This window comes from Leptonotus elevatus, chromosome 8, assembly GCF_054856555.1.
Source record: "Leptonotus elevatus isolate MCC_2025b chromosome 8, RoL_Lele_1.0, whole genome shotgun sequence".
NCBI classification, from domain to species: domain Eukaryota; kingdom Metazoa; phylum Chordata; class Actinopteri; order Syngnathiformes; family Syngnathidae; genus Leptonotus; species Leptonotus elevatus.
Window position 1 is genome coordinate 1,010,739 of NC_141246.1, and position 14,990 is coordinate 1,025,728.

Below are 14,990 nucleotides of genomic sequence, written 5' to 3' on the forward strand. Positions count from 1 at the left end.
TCTTACTATTGATGCCATTATTTAACAAATGCAAAAATAATTGATTCACCAATAATTTTATGAAATTTTCTTTACTGTAGATTTGAATGTACGTATGCGTTAACTTGTTGAGCTTGTTTGTATTATGTAAAATGGTTTGTTCCTATTTATTTAAGTAAAAATATAGTAAAATTGACTGCTGTCATTTTTATTTACAATAAAGTGACTAACCATTTTTTTTTAAAATAAAATAAATTAATAAATGCATTTCTGAAATTGTTTATTTTTATTTTTATAATTTTATCAAAAGCAATATAAAATGAAGAAAGACACAAAAAAAACATCCAACAGTAGCCCCCATCCCTCTCTCCGCAGGCGTGGACTGGGCGCCCGACAGCAACCGCATCGTGACGTGCGGCGCCGACCGCAACGCGTACGTGTGGACCCTGAAGGAGGGCGCCTGGAAGCCCACTCTGGTCATCCTGCGCATCAACCGGGCGGCGCGCTGCGTCAAGTGGTCACCGCGGGAGAACAAGTTTTCCGTGGGAAGCGGCTCGCGACTCATCTCCATCTGCTACTTTGAGCAGGAGAATGACTGGTGAGCGACCACAGACGAAGTGTGCACTAAAAGTTCCAGATTGTCAAAATGTCCATTTTTGACTTTCTCAAAACTGTTTTTTACACACGTGTAACTTCTCAATGTTTTAGCACTTTTTGTACTTGTTTTCTTACAAGGTGCCAAATTTGGGACCGGGTACTTGTGGACTGACTTGTCTCAAGACTTAATAATTATCAAGACCAGAACCTTCACATTAGAACTACAACCTTCTCTACGTACTATAATAACCTCTTTCACTCGAGCCTTCTCTCGTTGCTTAACTTTCCTAAAAATGTAACCATTTTTGATCATCGGATTTAAAGTTACCAAATCGCTAAATGATTAAGATGCTTGAGTTATGCACTTTTCAGGTCATTTATTGCCTTAGTTAGGAGGCAGAGCTGCCACATCCAATATGGTGGAAATGGTGCTGACCATTGAGGTGTCTTAAATTGACGCCCTCTGATGATGTCATCACCCCTCCAGGTGGGTGTGCAAGCACATCAAGAAGCCCATCCGCTCCACCATCCTCAGCCTCGACTGGCACCCCAACAACGTCCTGCTGGCCGCCGGCTCGTGTGATTTCAAATGCAGGTAACAAACTATTTTGTGTACACAAAACCAAAGATTGGCCCACCAAGTTTTAGTAGAATTCAGCTCAATAACTCTTTTTTTTCTCTTTTAATGGGATGTGGTTCAGAATGGATAGATTGGTAACTACAACTCCTGTGGTAGTTGTTCACAGTACTGCCACCTACAGGACTGGAGTGAAATATCATGACTCAACAATTAGAAGTTTGTTTATTTAATTGTTTGTTTGTTTTTTCAAGGCAGCCATATTGAGTTGCATCTTGTATTGGCAGCCATTTTGAGTTGCGTCTCATTAGTTTGTGCGGGTAAACCTAATGAATTGACCGCTCGCAGGGTGTTCTCGGCCTACATCAAGGAGGTGGAGGAGAAGCCGAGCCCCACGCCCTGGGGCAGCAAGATGCCCTTCGGAGAGATGCTGTTCGAGTCCGGGGGCTCCGCAGCCGAGGGTCCCGGCGTAGTGGCGGTGGGCGGCGGCGGAGGCTGGGTGCACAGCGTCTGCTTCTCTAATTCAGGCAACCGTCTGGCGTGGACATCGCATGACTCCACCATGTCGGTCGCAGAGGGCGGCAAGACCAGCACGTAAGATTTTCAAATGTAGATTTCTTTGCGTTATTTATCACATTAAAATATTGCTTACATTTACATTTTTTTAAGCTTAATTTTATTGTTGTAAATAAGACCCCCCAAAAACTTTTTACATACATTTAGGACTATATATGTATTCTATTTAAAACTTGATTAACTTATTTATTGTAAATAATAAAATTAAAATGGTAAAATAAACAATTTGACACAAATATCTAACATTTTACAATTTTAAAAAATAAGTAATTGATGTATTTTTAAAGATGAAATAAAAATAATTTTAAATACGCATTTAATATGTAGAAATTAATTTTAGGCCGTATTGGTTCATTTATTCAATGTAAAAAATTGTCTAATGAACAATTTTACATGTACATGTAACATTTTTCTATCTTTTAATGAATAATTTAAATAATCATTTTATGCATAATGTGTATATATTATTTATTTGATGAAATAATTAGAAATTCATATTCTAACATATACAAAACACATTAAAACATGATTTGGAATAATTGCTGACTAAAATAAAGTTTTTTTTAAATACAAGTTTGACCTTTGTGTGTGTGTGTGTGTGTGTGTGTGTGTGTGTGTGTGTGTGTGTGTGTGTGTGTGTGTGTGTGTGTGTGTGTGTGTGTGTGTGTGTGTGTGTGTGTGTGTAATTATCCTTTATGCCGAATTCCACAGTGTGAGCAGCCTGAGGTCCGACACGCTTCCTCTGCTGTGTGTCACATTCATCACCGAGAGCAGCTTAGTCGCCGCTGTGAGTACGACTCGAGCTGCTGTGTTGACGTCACACACACATACTGACACGCACACGCAGCAGGTGTTTTCCTGGCTCAAAGTGACTTTCAAGTTTGTGGACGGATTTCTGACAAGATCATCAGCGATTGTCACAACGTGTGCTCCGAATATTGCAACGCTCGCCAAACATTTTTGCCCGTCCCCCTCCAGGGCCACGACTGTTGCCCCATGCTCTTTGTGCTGGACGCGGCCAAAGGAGGCCTGACGTTCGGAGGGAAACTGGACGTCCCCAAGCAGGCGGCCCAGAAGGGGATCAGCGCCAGGGAGCGCTTCCAGAACCTGGACCGGCGTGCCTCCGAGACCCAAAGTACCGACAAGGACCTGAGCACGCTGCACAAGAACAGCATCAGGTGCAAATTTGGGGATTTTTTCCTAATTAGCCAAAATATTGCAAGCTCCTGCAGAAATTGTGCTTGTTGGTCTTTGAACAAATCTGGAAAGCAGTAATTAGTTCATTTTAGAGTTGAAGATTGTAAAGTAGTAACAGTGTTTACATTTGTGTATGTATGTCATCACCATCAAACATTATAAGCATTTGAGGTGCCGATATTACATTTGTCCACTAGGGGTCGCCATATGCACTGTACAGCATGGCGAGTACAGACTGCATTGCAAATGAGTTGGTAAGGGTGTTTATACGAGTTGATCTTTTGCCGTTTCAGTCATATCTCAGTGCTGCAAGGAGGACGCAAGCAGTGCACCAAGTTCTGCACCACCGGCATGGACGGAGGAATGTGCATCTGGGATGTCAAGGTGACACACACACACAAATACCGTCTCTCACTCTGGCGGCTGACAAATGTTGTCTGTCTTGTGTTCAGACTCTGGAGTCGTCAATGAAGAACCTGAAGATTGTGTGAAGCGGCTCATCTTTTACTTTTTTAAGAGAATATGAAGAAGACAAGCGCTGCCATCATACACAAAGCTTCTGTGCCATATATTAAAAAGGTCTTAATTTTTTTACGCTTAGGTCAAACAATCAGACGTGCAGCCTGTGTTAGCTCCACGCGCTAACATGGATGTCTGCTAACGGTACTGATGACGCAAGACCTGGCTGAATGCTTAAAGCAGTATTTTATAAGTTACAATAATGATAATAATCCATTATGAGAGGCAGTAGTCCTTCTCGTTCTAAGCTTATGCTGGTCATAAATAATATGCTTTTAATGAATAAAAAAAAAAAGTTGCTTGACATTCTTCGTGGCATCTGCTCTAGTTTGATTCCATTCTACCTTATAATTGTTTAATTCTCACTCTTATGAGGCGCGGTTGATGCAAACAGTGGCTGTGTCCGAATACCCTACTGCCTATATAGTGCCCTACTGAGGGGTCACGCCATTTTGTAGTGGTGTAGTGGATAAGATTAAGGTGTTTCCTGACAGGCAAAAACACACACATTTGCACATATTGAAAGACCCATACTTTTAAAATTCACCCCCAAATAATCAAAGGGAAGAGTCATCTCACCAAGCAGTATCAAGTCTTGCCGAAGCTGGCAGGGTCATCTTTGCTTCTATTGTCAACTTTGTTGCATTTATCTAAAACACACACAAAAGGGCTTCTAATCATTCTAAAGGAAAATCCTAATCATCTGAGCACATCTCAATCCCACATGAAAACCTGTAGTTAGCCAAGTTTCTGTCATTTTTAACATGGTCAAAAATGGTTAATATTAGCGGTGCGGTCGGTGGCTACAGTCTTTACAATACATCTCGTCTTTAGAGCTACATTGAGACATTCGTTGCTCCATTTAAAAAAACAACTAACATAAAACACTTATTTCTGTAGAACGTAAGACTAATTCCAACCACGTGTCACTGAAATGCAGTTTACGCTAGCAAACCAGTGTCATGAATTTAGCCAGTAGCTATTAAAGTAGCCATTAGCCAATATAATGTACGACAGGCTTCTTCCTATTTTTTAAGTATTTAAGTATTTTTAAGTGGTAGCCAATGTCTTCTCCCAAAGCCTTGGTAACGTTAGCTTAAAGGTGGAAGATAGCGTTGCTACTCAGCTGAAAATAACGAGCTGCTGCTGATGTATAATACTGTAAACCTCGTCACAATTTAATGTCGACTCTAAGATGGCGACCTTGAAATTTCCTGTTTTGAGTCATACGTACTTTTAGTAGAGAGCTTCTCTCTCTCTCTCCAACGAGTGCTGCCTCGTACATCAGTGTCTTGTGCTTCAACTGTTCTCCATCAAAGGCGATGTTACAAAAATAAAAGCAGTCTCAAACAATTTCAGAATTAAAATTAATGCGCTAAGAGTGGCAAAAATAAAATAGAGTAACCGTCCACCCAAAAAAATAGTGCTTCAACTGTTCTCCATCAAAGGCGATGTTACAAAAATAAAAGCAGTCTCAATTTCAGAATTAAAATTAATGCGCCAAGAGTGGCAAAAATAAAATACAGTAACCGTCCACCCAAAAAAATAGTAACATACAGCATTTAAAAAAAAATACAATAAAAAAAGTAGTAAAACACTGTGTTTTGTGAGTGTCATCAGTTAAACTTCCCACGATGCAGTGCAAATTACACTGGCTAAAAACTGGCATATTACTGCTAATATAACAGAAAAAAATTAATGTTATCTAATCAGATGTTTCAATGTAATTGTACATACTTTTAGTGACATTTTTCTGATGCAAAATTTTCCCCTCCTTTAGATGGCACTCAAGTTTAAAGATGCAACAGAAATGTAATAAATTTCCATCACACTACCTTTTATCTTAAGACAAAGCGAACCATCTGGAGGAGAAAAAAAAAACCCCGCAAGTGCTTCGTGAAGCTTCATTTTTCCCATCGCTACAAAATGCACTCCCAAAAGTTTGTTAAACAGGGCATTTTGAATGAGGGTTAGGCTAAAGTGATCTGCAAGTCGTGCCTCTGTTTTGACTGATTACCACCTGCGTATAAAAGTCGTGCCACATTTAAGTAACCAGGCAGGCATGGCGGTTTGTCACTTTAATAGAATCGTTACGCGTCGGTCAACAGGTACAACTTTGCCACTCACGTACTAAATCACTCACGTCCATCGATAAGATATAAATAGCCAACTAAGAATAAGAATCATCATCAAATACATCAAGTATCCAAGTGTTACGTTAGGGACATCAAATGAAAAGGCGTACAAAATACCGCAGACGTTGGAAGTCCAGTTTGAAAAAAAAACAAAAATCACATTGTGGCAGTTAATTAGTAAACAAAAGCGAAAAAAGAAGCTTCGAGACTTTGAATGGGAGAAAACGGCCATGACGACAAGCTGATAAGGTTGGAAAAGTCCTTTCAGCAATTAATAGCCTTGAAATCCAGCTTAAGGTCCACGAACTAGTGCACTTTGTCCTCACTGGTATGTGCGCTACAAGATTGACCGTCTTACTAGTAACAACCCCCCCCCCCACAACCTTACTAGTACCACCACTTAGCATGTGTCACATCCCTTGGAGCCTACGAGGAAGATTTGGCTCGCCAAGTCGTCTTTACAGTATGCCGAAGTTGTCCTCCGAGAGTGCCCGAACGAGACTTTACACACATCTGGTCAGCCGGGCCGAATCGGCAGACGTTTTATACAAAATGTGTGATCGGTTGTAATGTCGTAATTGGCCACTCCCATCTATGACGTCTGATTGGATTCCGCAAAATAAGACATGCCAGTTCATTCCAGGGACCTTCTGTGCTGCCATCGTTAATGATCCAAAATTTCTCAGCATAAACCGTTAGATAAAAAAAAAATCCAAAAAAAAATCACATAGTTTAGCATTTTATTTTTTGCATTGACTATCCGCATTTTGGGGAGAATTTTTAGGGTGTCATTATTTTTCTCCAAACGCATTTAAATGAATATCAACACAAATGTTGGCATTTGTGGACTTGGCCTTCCTCGATGCCCCACGAATGGCTGCGGTCGACTGTACAGTCATTTAACGAGTTGCTTAAATAGATTAGGCCATTTATCAGTTATCTTTTTTTTTTGACACTTCGCTGATCAGCTCCAAAATCGTGATTGTGTAAATCCTAGTAGAAAAAGAAAATACTTCAAATAATTTGTTTGTATATGCGTTACAAGATAATTGAATTAAAAACAAAACCAGCCAATTTTCCTCCCAGTTGTAAAGCTAAACAAATACTAAAGGACAAAGTATAGTAAAACAATCCGGATGTTTTGCTATTTATATCTTTATATTTATAAGTGTTAAGAAACCAACCAATGTTATTTTATTCATTATGTAGTCTTAAAATGAATGAGGCAATTAGTTTGTTATTGGAATTTTACTCCGCTAAATACCGGAATGGGCCTAAAAACAAAACTAATCCATAACAACTTGTAAATTCTACTAGCGCGCTTACTCGCGAGGACAAAGTGTGGTAGTCGAACGCAGACCTTAAGCTGGATATGGAAGAAATGCTGAAATGGTTTTCCCCACGAGGAGTCGGTTCTTTCTGGACTGCGAGACAAAGGCAACATGTTGTTGTTGTTGTTGTTGTTGTTGTTGTTGTTGTTGTTGTTGTTCTACTGGATGCAGCAGTTGTTGCGATGGCTGTTGGAGTCTTTGAAGCGCAGTCGCATCTTTGGACGATATTTCTCCAGGTAGAAGAGCTGCTTGCTGTTGAACGCGCCGCGACGCTTCCTGGACGGCAAAACGACACCGCCGCCACCGTTACAAGCAAGCGCGACAGAAGAACACACGGCAGCATTTCGCAACAATAAGTTGTGTCTTTACGAGTCGCATAGAATGCAGACACGGGCAGATGTTTGCATCGTGAAGTCATGCTCATCTTGGGGAATAAAATGTTAAAATATTAAATCTCTTAAAATTAACATTTTTAGACATCCATATTAAATTATATTCGAAACAAATTAAGACATTTACATTAAACTTATTATTAGTCATTTGAACAAAAAAAAAAATCACATCTACTTTTGGGATATTAAACGTATAAATAAACATTTAATTATACATTTTGTACATTAAATGAGCCCTTATTTCTTGAGGATACATTTTATTAGACATTTGTAAGTGTAAAGCATACTTTGGTCACTTAGAATTGTTTTTAATGTAAATTAATGAAATTGTATTTCCTATGTAGAATATGATGTCCAACATAAAATTTCACATATGTTTTATGAGTTTGTACAATAAATTATGGATTCAATGTTGGGCAGCATTTGTATCATGTTAATTGGAATTAAATAGAAAATTAATTGACTTTCAAAAATTCAACATTTCACCTGCCCTTTAAAAGTATATTTTTAAAACGGACATTTTAGAGTTTTATCGTTAACACAAACAATTAGATAATCATTTTATTGTGCATGTAGTGCAATATAAAGTAACTTATTAGTCATATTTATAACTTTGAAATGAAGTTTGTGTTGCTTTTTAGTATATTTCAACTGCATTTAGCGTGTACCGACCCATGTAACGGTTTACATTTGTCTCCGTAATGAAGGCAATAGGAAAATGTGCAATGTGATGCAATTTGCATCTTCAATTGGGCTCAACTTTCTTTCTCTCTACTGTAAGCAAATGTTGCCAATGCAACTTACTGCCGAATGAACTGCACAGCGTCTTCATACTTCATGCCGCATTCGATGAGGGCGAGGGCGACCAGGACGGGAGCTCTGCGGGGCAAACGCAAACCAAACGTGTGATTGGGCTCGCCCGGCGGCGAGGCGGCCGAGGCCGAGGCCGAGGCCGAGGCGGACGGCTCACCTGCCGAGGCCCGCCACGCAGTGCACGGCCACGCAGCAGCCCGGCTCCTCGCGGAACTTGCGCTTGAGCAGGTTGAGCCAGTCGTCCACGATCTGGTTGGAGGGAGGGGCGCCGTCGTCAAACGGCCAGTCCTGCGCCAGGCGGAGAAAGGAGTTGTCAAGAGTCCAAAGCAGTTAGGCGCTATAGTGGTACAACGGCCCCCTCTAGTGGTACCTGACAGAATCACTGCCCAAGCACAATAGAGCTCAGTGGTATTGTGCATTTGTTTTGAAAGGGATATCAATCTGTTTCCTCCTCAGGTCATTGAATCGGTGGAGGCTGGCTGGTGTCTGCGGATCTCACGCGGCTTCGTCTGTCCTTCCTTCCTTTTCTCGGTCTCTCCTTCGGTCTCTTGAGGCCTCCCTGATTTTATGTTTTTTGGATTTGTCGGGGTCTGGATGTTTCTTGGGTTGGGGAGGAGTTCTGGTGGGTGGTGTCTGGTCGGTGCTGGATTTCACCTTCCTTGGTTTTCTTTGGTCCCCTCGGGTCTCCTGACGGCGGTGTTCGGTTTAGGTGAACGGTATGAGATTTTTTCTAATAGGTATTTGGTGAGCTAACAAATACACGCACGCACGCACGCACATACACATACTCACCCACACACAAAAAATAAAAAAATAACAAAAAATAAAGAGCAATGATGATGACATTTCCGAATGAACAATACTGAGCTCTTTAAGAAAAGAAAAAAAAAGAAAAGAAAAATAAATTAAAAAAAGAAGAAAAAAAACAAACAAAAACAAAACAAAAGAAAGGGATATCGACTCATTTTGCCATTTCCAGCAGTAAGAAGTTAACAGAATTAAATTGATAACGTCCTTATTTTATTGCCTGCTTTCGCCCTTCGAGAGCATCTCGCTCTCGACGATAGCATTAAGCTAGTGGACTTTCATTGGCCCAAGTCGCCGAGCGGGTGAGACTCACCAAGACCTGAATTCCCTCTTTCACCACCAGGGTGGCGTCGTACGTGGCCTCGCACACCCTCACCGCCGTGGTCACGCCGTACTTCTTCAGCTCCTGCAGGTGACAACGCATGTCAAAAACCGCCATTGCCAGGTTGCAAACCAAAGGTGGATTGATGCCAACAACTTTTGCAGCTACAGTTTGCAACTTCTCAAGACTGCCCCGATAAGCGCCCACAAACCACCTGGCATCAAATTACTTGTGTCAAAAGCCAAAAGAGAAAAAATATTTTTTCAAGCAATTAATGCCATTTGAAATGCTGAGGCAAGTTTGACTTGGCCAGAAGCGCTCGCATATTGGGCTGTAATTATTCCAATATATAAACTGCCACTCGATTTTAAGTGTTCATCACATTACCAGCAGAGGGCACTCATGCACTAAACATGCCCAGAAGAAGTCTTGTTTCTGCTCCTTCTCATTCAACGTTGAAGAATATTGTTTTATATAATATCGTCATTGTTTTCTTTTACAAATGAAATAAATGATTGAAGACAGGAACAGGACGTTACTGACCTCATGTAGTTAACAGCTAGCTCTACCCTTGCTTACTCGGGTTATAATGTTGAAGCATCAATATTACATGAGTAATGTACATGTACTAATAATGTATGTGTCAACTAAATGGTAGTTTGTGTTTACTCATTCACTCGCAGCCATTGTCACTGAAGCAACCCCCTTCGCTCCCGGCTGTTTTACTGGATTTTGATTGATTTTGCAAGGCCCACAGAATATTGTGTTCTATTGCTGTAAAAACATGGACCCTACCAAAAGAAAGATTTGAGTCTCTTCTTTCATGAGGAAAAACATTTATATCGCTTTCCGTTTTGCAGCAATTAGCATCATAATATAGCCAATATTAAAATATTCACATTCCTGTTGAACACTGTCAAAAAGAGCTTGTTGCAACATGGCCCTGGCTGATCTCTTATACTCCGCTGCCACCTGCTGGCCTTTTTTGTAATAACTACCATTGCTATAAGAGACCTATTCAGGTCAGAAGATGCGTCAGTTTTCTGTGTGCTCTAGCATAAAAAAAAAGCATCAATACATTTTTGAGACCATGGCTATATTTGAAATAGAACATTTTCATACGTTTTGGGGCGCAAATGAGTTAAAGCTGCATTAAGCAAGTCTGAAACTTTTACACACGTCTGCCACCTCTGGACTAAAGTGTAAATGCAGCCTCCATGATGCTCGCGCATGAGCCGCGCACGAGCGAACAGAAAGTCCTCTGGCAAAAGGCCACTATTTACATACTAGCAAAGATGAGTTCAACTGATAGAATGATAGAAAGATAATAAGACAATGATAATGTGCGAATGCGTCCTTTTTTTTTTACTAGATTCCATGCTCATCAATGTAAAAGCTCGCAGTCGTGTTTATATCCCAAGCGTCTCAGGGTGAGCGTGTCTTCTTCTATGCGTTATGGCGCAGAAGTGGAAACTTTTATTTGATTGCATTTAATTTTTTGCGCATTCCAGCAATATTCAAATCACGTAAAAAAAATTAATGAAAACAATTTGAAACTCTACCCGGAGATGGGAGCATGCATGACGTCACATTCTGAGCACATTCGCTCCAAGTGCCTCGATTTAGAAGAGGTTTATAGTCTTACCGATGCACATTAAGAGTTTGCTCAACACATCAGGGCATTGCTTCTGCATATAGATGTGTAAAAATTTTAAATTTTAACATTTAAAATAGCTTAATGCAGAGCTTTCAGTGATCATCGCTAGCGTGCTAATGCTTATCGAGATTGCTAACCATTTAGCATTGGCTAATTCTGTTAGTATTTAATAATAAACCGAGTACTTAAATCCACTCAATTCAACTTGCATCCCACCTTGATAGAAATAAATAAATAAATAAAATAGGGGGTCGGGGCGATTAATCGATGGAATAATTCACAATCAATTTTAAAAAGATTTGATAGTGACAGCACTAGTCAAGGAAACGAGTTGCAAAAGAATGAAGTTCTACTGGTTTACTGTAATTTGCAAACCAGATTTTCTAAAGGGGAAAAAAACCAAGTCAGCATTTTGAGCTCATTTTGTCATGTCGCTACTTAATTTGCCAACACTCGGAGCAAGACAACGCTCACCTCGATAAACTTGTTGAGGGTGGCGTTGGTCGGGTTGTGGGTGATGAGGAACCTCATGTTCTTGTAGGTGATCTCTACCGGCGCGGGTCTGTTCATGCGCGCCATTGCGACAGAAGAAAAAGCACACCCAAAAAAAAAAAAAAAAGGCAAGATGGCTTCGGCACTGGGAGGGGAGCGCTCAAGACGCTAAACGTAAACAGTTTGGTGTGGCGGGACGGGAATCCTCCGGGCGAGGGGGCGTCTCGTCGGGGGACGACTCAGGAAGGAAGTGGTGGGCGGTCGGGTTTGTGCGCGGGGGGGCGGGAAGGGCAACAAAACGAGGCAGCTTCCACCTTGCTCGTGGCCGGCCGGGCGTGAGCCGACAGGGAGGGGCGGGTGCGCAAGCGGGTCAAGTTACCCCATCCAGGCCGAGTTGTCGCTGGTTGCGGGATGCGTCCCGCTCGTGCCGACGTCGGGGGGGCTCCTTCCTCCTGAGGCTCGGGCGCGTCCAGGCGATCGTGGAGTTGGCGCGTTCACTCGTCTGCATACGCGGCGTGCTGAGCCTGGCAGTAGTCTCCGCTGCCCTTCAAAAACTCCATAAATGTGTGACCCAGAACACCACAGAACTGCTGCAGGGCGACATCAACACCAAACGTTAGCATTTTTACTCCCCAAATTGCAGCTTCTGTCATTTGAAAAATTTTCTACAAAAGTGTGCTATCGATTTTAATTCGATTAATTTTTCAGCCCAAGTTATCAGCCACTACTTGGTTGTGGTTGATTTTTGGGGGGTTTAACTGTTGCATGAGCGCAAGTAGAGGCAAAGTAAAACAAATGTAGTCACACCCACACTACTCCTGTGTCGTTGGGCTTCAACTTAGCATTTAAATAATCAATTACCGGTATTCTGTCCATTTTTCAATTAATCGCACACAAAAAAAACATTCAAAAAACAAGACAATTTGAATTAACAGTGCAGAAAATAGACAAAGATAAATTATTATTATGTTTCCGTAACATCTGTCCAGAAATAGGCAAAACTGTTGTTTGTTGTTTTCCAATGGAGGCTTACAGAAATGGGAGAATCATTACAGTCGGTAGGTTGAAATCCTGAGAATTAAAAAAAATTAAAACCTACAACTCCAAACTCATTACTGATAGTCAGCATTTTGACACAGTCATTTTTTGTTAATGTCACTTTGTGACTGATTAAAAATGGCAATTATTTATTTTTGGGAAATGCTGTCACTTTGCGACTGATTGGCAATTAAGAGGGATTTTTGGGGGAGGTGGGGGCATTACTTGCAGATTTTCACCATTTGTGGCAGGGATCGGACCCCTGCTATTAGTGGGGGAACACTGTACAAACAATCAGGAAAACCTTCTTCCTTCCAACTTACGAACAATTCAAGATATGAAGTCTTCTGGAACTTGTTCGAAAGTTGGAGAGTGCCCGCACCGGTCCTTGCCAAATCAAAGGCAAACTGAGCATCGTGAACATCATAAAACGGTGTACCTAATTAAGCGACTCACTGACCATTGGTGAGGTATTGCGCATGCGCCGTTTGGCCTACTATTTTAAAGGGCTCATTTGCATGGCGGCCTGCAGGCCGTTCTTCGAGACGATGCGCGGCCGTGACGTCACCACGGCCAGCAAGTGTGTCATCAGGCTAACGACACCAGCCACTTGAGATCTTGATTCAAAGTCGACATTTAAGGCGCCCTTGTGTTGTATAACAAAAAAATGTTTCGTCTCAACAGAAACACACGTCGCGAGAACGGCCGGCTAAATCCGCCATTGTCCGGTTCCAACTGCATCGGGCAAACATGGCGACCCAAGTGACAAAGAGGGACGCGGGAGACGCCATATGCAGACGCTCGCACGCGTCAGACATGACATCGTCGGTTTGGCGTCGCGTTGTTCGAGTTGTTGCCGTTATGTCAAAAGAAACCAAGCACGGTGGAGTTTGTGCTTCGTGCCGCCGCCATGTTGGGCCGTCCGTCACTCAACCCCACCAACGTAATGTCGCCGAACATGGCGTCTCGCCAAAACAACAAAAAAAAAAAACATAGGATGGGGGGGGGACACGCCGAAACGCTACCAATAAACGGAATTGCCTGCCCGTTTGAACCCAAAACAATGCAGGCAAATCTCGCTTTCGGAACAGCTGGAGCCAAGCTTCCGCCGTCGGCTACCGATTCGCCAAAAAGCGCCCACATTTTTTGTGCTCGTGTTCTACATTACAAATCAGAACCGCATCTAAACCACTACAGTAGCGACGAGGCCGTGAATTGTATTAGAACCGACCAGACTGACACTCGTTCGGGTGTATATGCTTACTTGACACATACCAACAACAACAAACAAGACGGAGATTAAAAAAAGAAAAAGTGACTTACTGGGATATGCTTACTCATTGAAGATTGTAACTTAATCATACAGCCGGTCCTCAGGGGGGGAAAGTCAAGCGATTAAATGCTTCTTCACCATTCGAGCCCGTCCTTACGTGTCTCGAGTGGAGCGCAAAGTCTCCTCGATTGAGAACGCTAAGCCAAGTACTTCCTTTTTTGACCTTCAAAAGAAGACCGTCTCCTGCTTAAAACGGCCTTAGAGCCGAAATAAATACATTGCGAGAGGTTTCTGTTGTTATTCTTGGTGAAAACAAAAATTACAATATTATTGTTTTGATTGTCTCCCCTCAATACGTTTGTTGCCCCTCAGAGGGCAGTGTTCGAGTTTATTTTGAAGGATATCTCGCGGTCCGTCGTTATTTCCTTTGATGCAACCATGATGCAGCTCGTCAAACCCCACCCTGAAAAAAAAGTCACGTTTTTTTAAATCAAATTTTAATGTAAAAATAAATAAATAATTATATATATATATATATATATATATATATATATAAATATTAAGAAATATAAACAATTGTCATGACTGTCTTTTAATTAGTTACACCTAAGTGCAGTTAAAAATGTAAAATAAATAAATAAATATATATTGTATAATACATATACAATGTACGTTTGTCTTTTTGTTTGAAACCCACTTGTCGAGTCACGAGTCAAATTGACGAATCTTGATTAAAATAAACTATACATTTGTGAAATTATCAATTTTTAGAATTTTCAAATTGACCCCTAAAATGCAATAAAAAATATACAAAAAGAAACATAAAAATTACCCAAAAATTCCATTTAAAAAACGGCATACATTTTAATTATTTTTTATTTTCTTTAATGGGACGGATCCTTTCCTTTTTTTCCTGGTCAAATTGACAACCCCACACCCACCCGACCCAATTATTTATTTATTTATTCATTTATTTAGTTTTTTTTTTTTAGGTTTTATTTCAAAGTTGAAACTCTTAAGTCATGCCAAGTGTGAAACATTTCTGCTCAACTGTTTATTGTATTTTTTTAAGTTGATGTGTCTGTTTATTTGAATTCCCAAATGTACCAAAAGAAATGAATTGAATGATGTAAAAAAAAAAAAAACTGGTACAATTAAATGTGATGTGAATAGTAATTGTAATCGTCTCTCACAGTGTATTAGGGAAGCTTTTTTAATTCAAGTTGCTTAAGTTGCTTTATGTGCTCCTGGTGCTTTCCTGTTGTCTCAGCGCGCACGCCACACT

At 40.9% G+C, this 14,990-nt stretch overlaps 2 protein-coding genes and 1 long non-coding RNA gene across 5 annotated transcripts in view; 1 reads left to right on the top strand and 2 right to left on the bottom strand.

Annotated features, from left to right (window-relative positions):
- The window catches only part of LOC147169137 (actin-related protein 2/3 complex subunit 1B-B-like), an 8,440-nt gene extending 4,684 nt beyond the window's left edge, over positions 1 to 3,756 (top strand). For both annotated transcript variants that reach the window (XM_086083334.1, XM_086083332.1), the window contains exons 4-10: positions 355 to 577; positions 1,064 to 1,171; positions 1,502 to 1,747; positions 2,441 to 2,516; positions 2,708 to 2,907; positions 3,220 to 3,310; positions 3,379 to 3,756. In XM_086083334.1, the coding sequence (XP_085939460.1) occupies positions 355 to 577; positions 1,064 to 1,171; positions 1,502 to 1,747; positions 2,441 to 2,516; positions 2,708 to 2,907; positions 3,220 to 3,310; positions 3,379 to 3,417 (983 nt within the window). In that variant the 3' untranslated portion in view covers positions 3,418 to 3,756. The remainder of the gene's footprint in view (positions 1 to 354; positions 578 to 1,063; positions 1,172 to 1,501; positions 1,748 to 2,440; positions 2,517 to 2,707; positions 2,908 to 3,219; positions 3,311 to 3,378) is intronic.
- Positions 1,360 to 4,662, bottom strand: LOC147169138 (uncharacterized). Of its 2 annotated transcripts, none has more exons than XR_015095837.1 (3): positions 4,573 to 4,662; positions 4,025 to 4,095; positions 1,360 to 1,708 (listed from the first exon to the last, which is right to left on the bottom strand). It is a non-coding gene; the product is annotated as an uncharacterized LOC147169138 (long non-coding RNA). The 2 variants fall into 2 exon arrangements; XR_015095838.1 differs by having other exon boundaries at positions 1,360 to 3,932.
- An 846-nt stretch (positions 4,663 to 5,508) lies between these two features.
- On the bottom strand, positions 5,509 to 13,923 carry ptp4a1 (protein tyrosine phosphatase 4A1). Its single transcript, XM_086083335.1, has 6 exons — positions 13,756 to 13,923; positions 11,377 to 11,984; positions 9,237 to 9,329; positions 8,274 to 8,404; positions 8,108 to 8,182; positions 5,509 to 7,187 (listed from the first exon to the last, which is right to left on the bottom strand). The coding sequence occupies exons 2-6, from the start codon at positions 11,479 to 11,481 to the stop codon at positions 7,070 to 7,072; spliced, it is 522 nt and encodes a 173-aa protein (XP_085939461.1). The 5' UTR covers positions 11,482 to 11,984; positions 13,756 to 13,923; the 3' UTR covers positions 5,509 to 7,069.
- Positions 13,924 to 14,990: the final 1,067 nt, after the last annotated feature.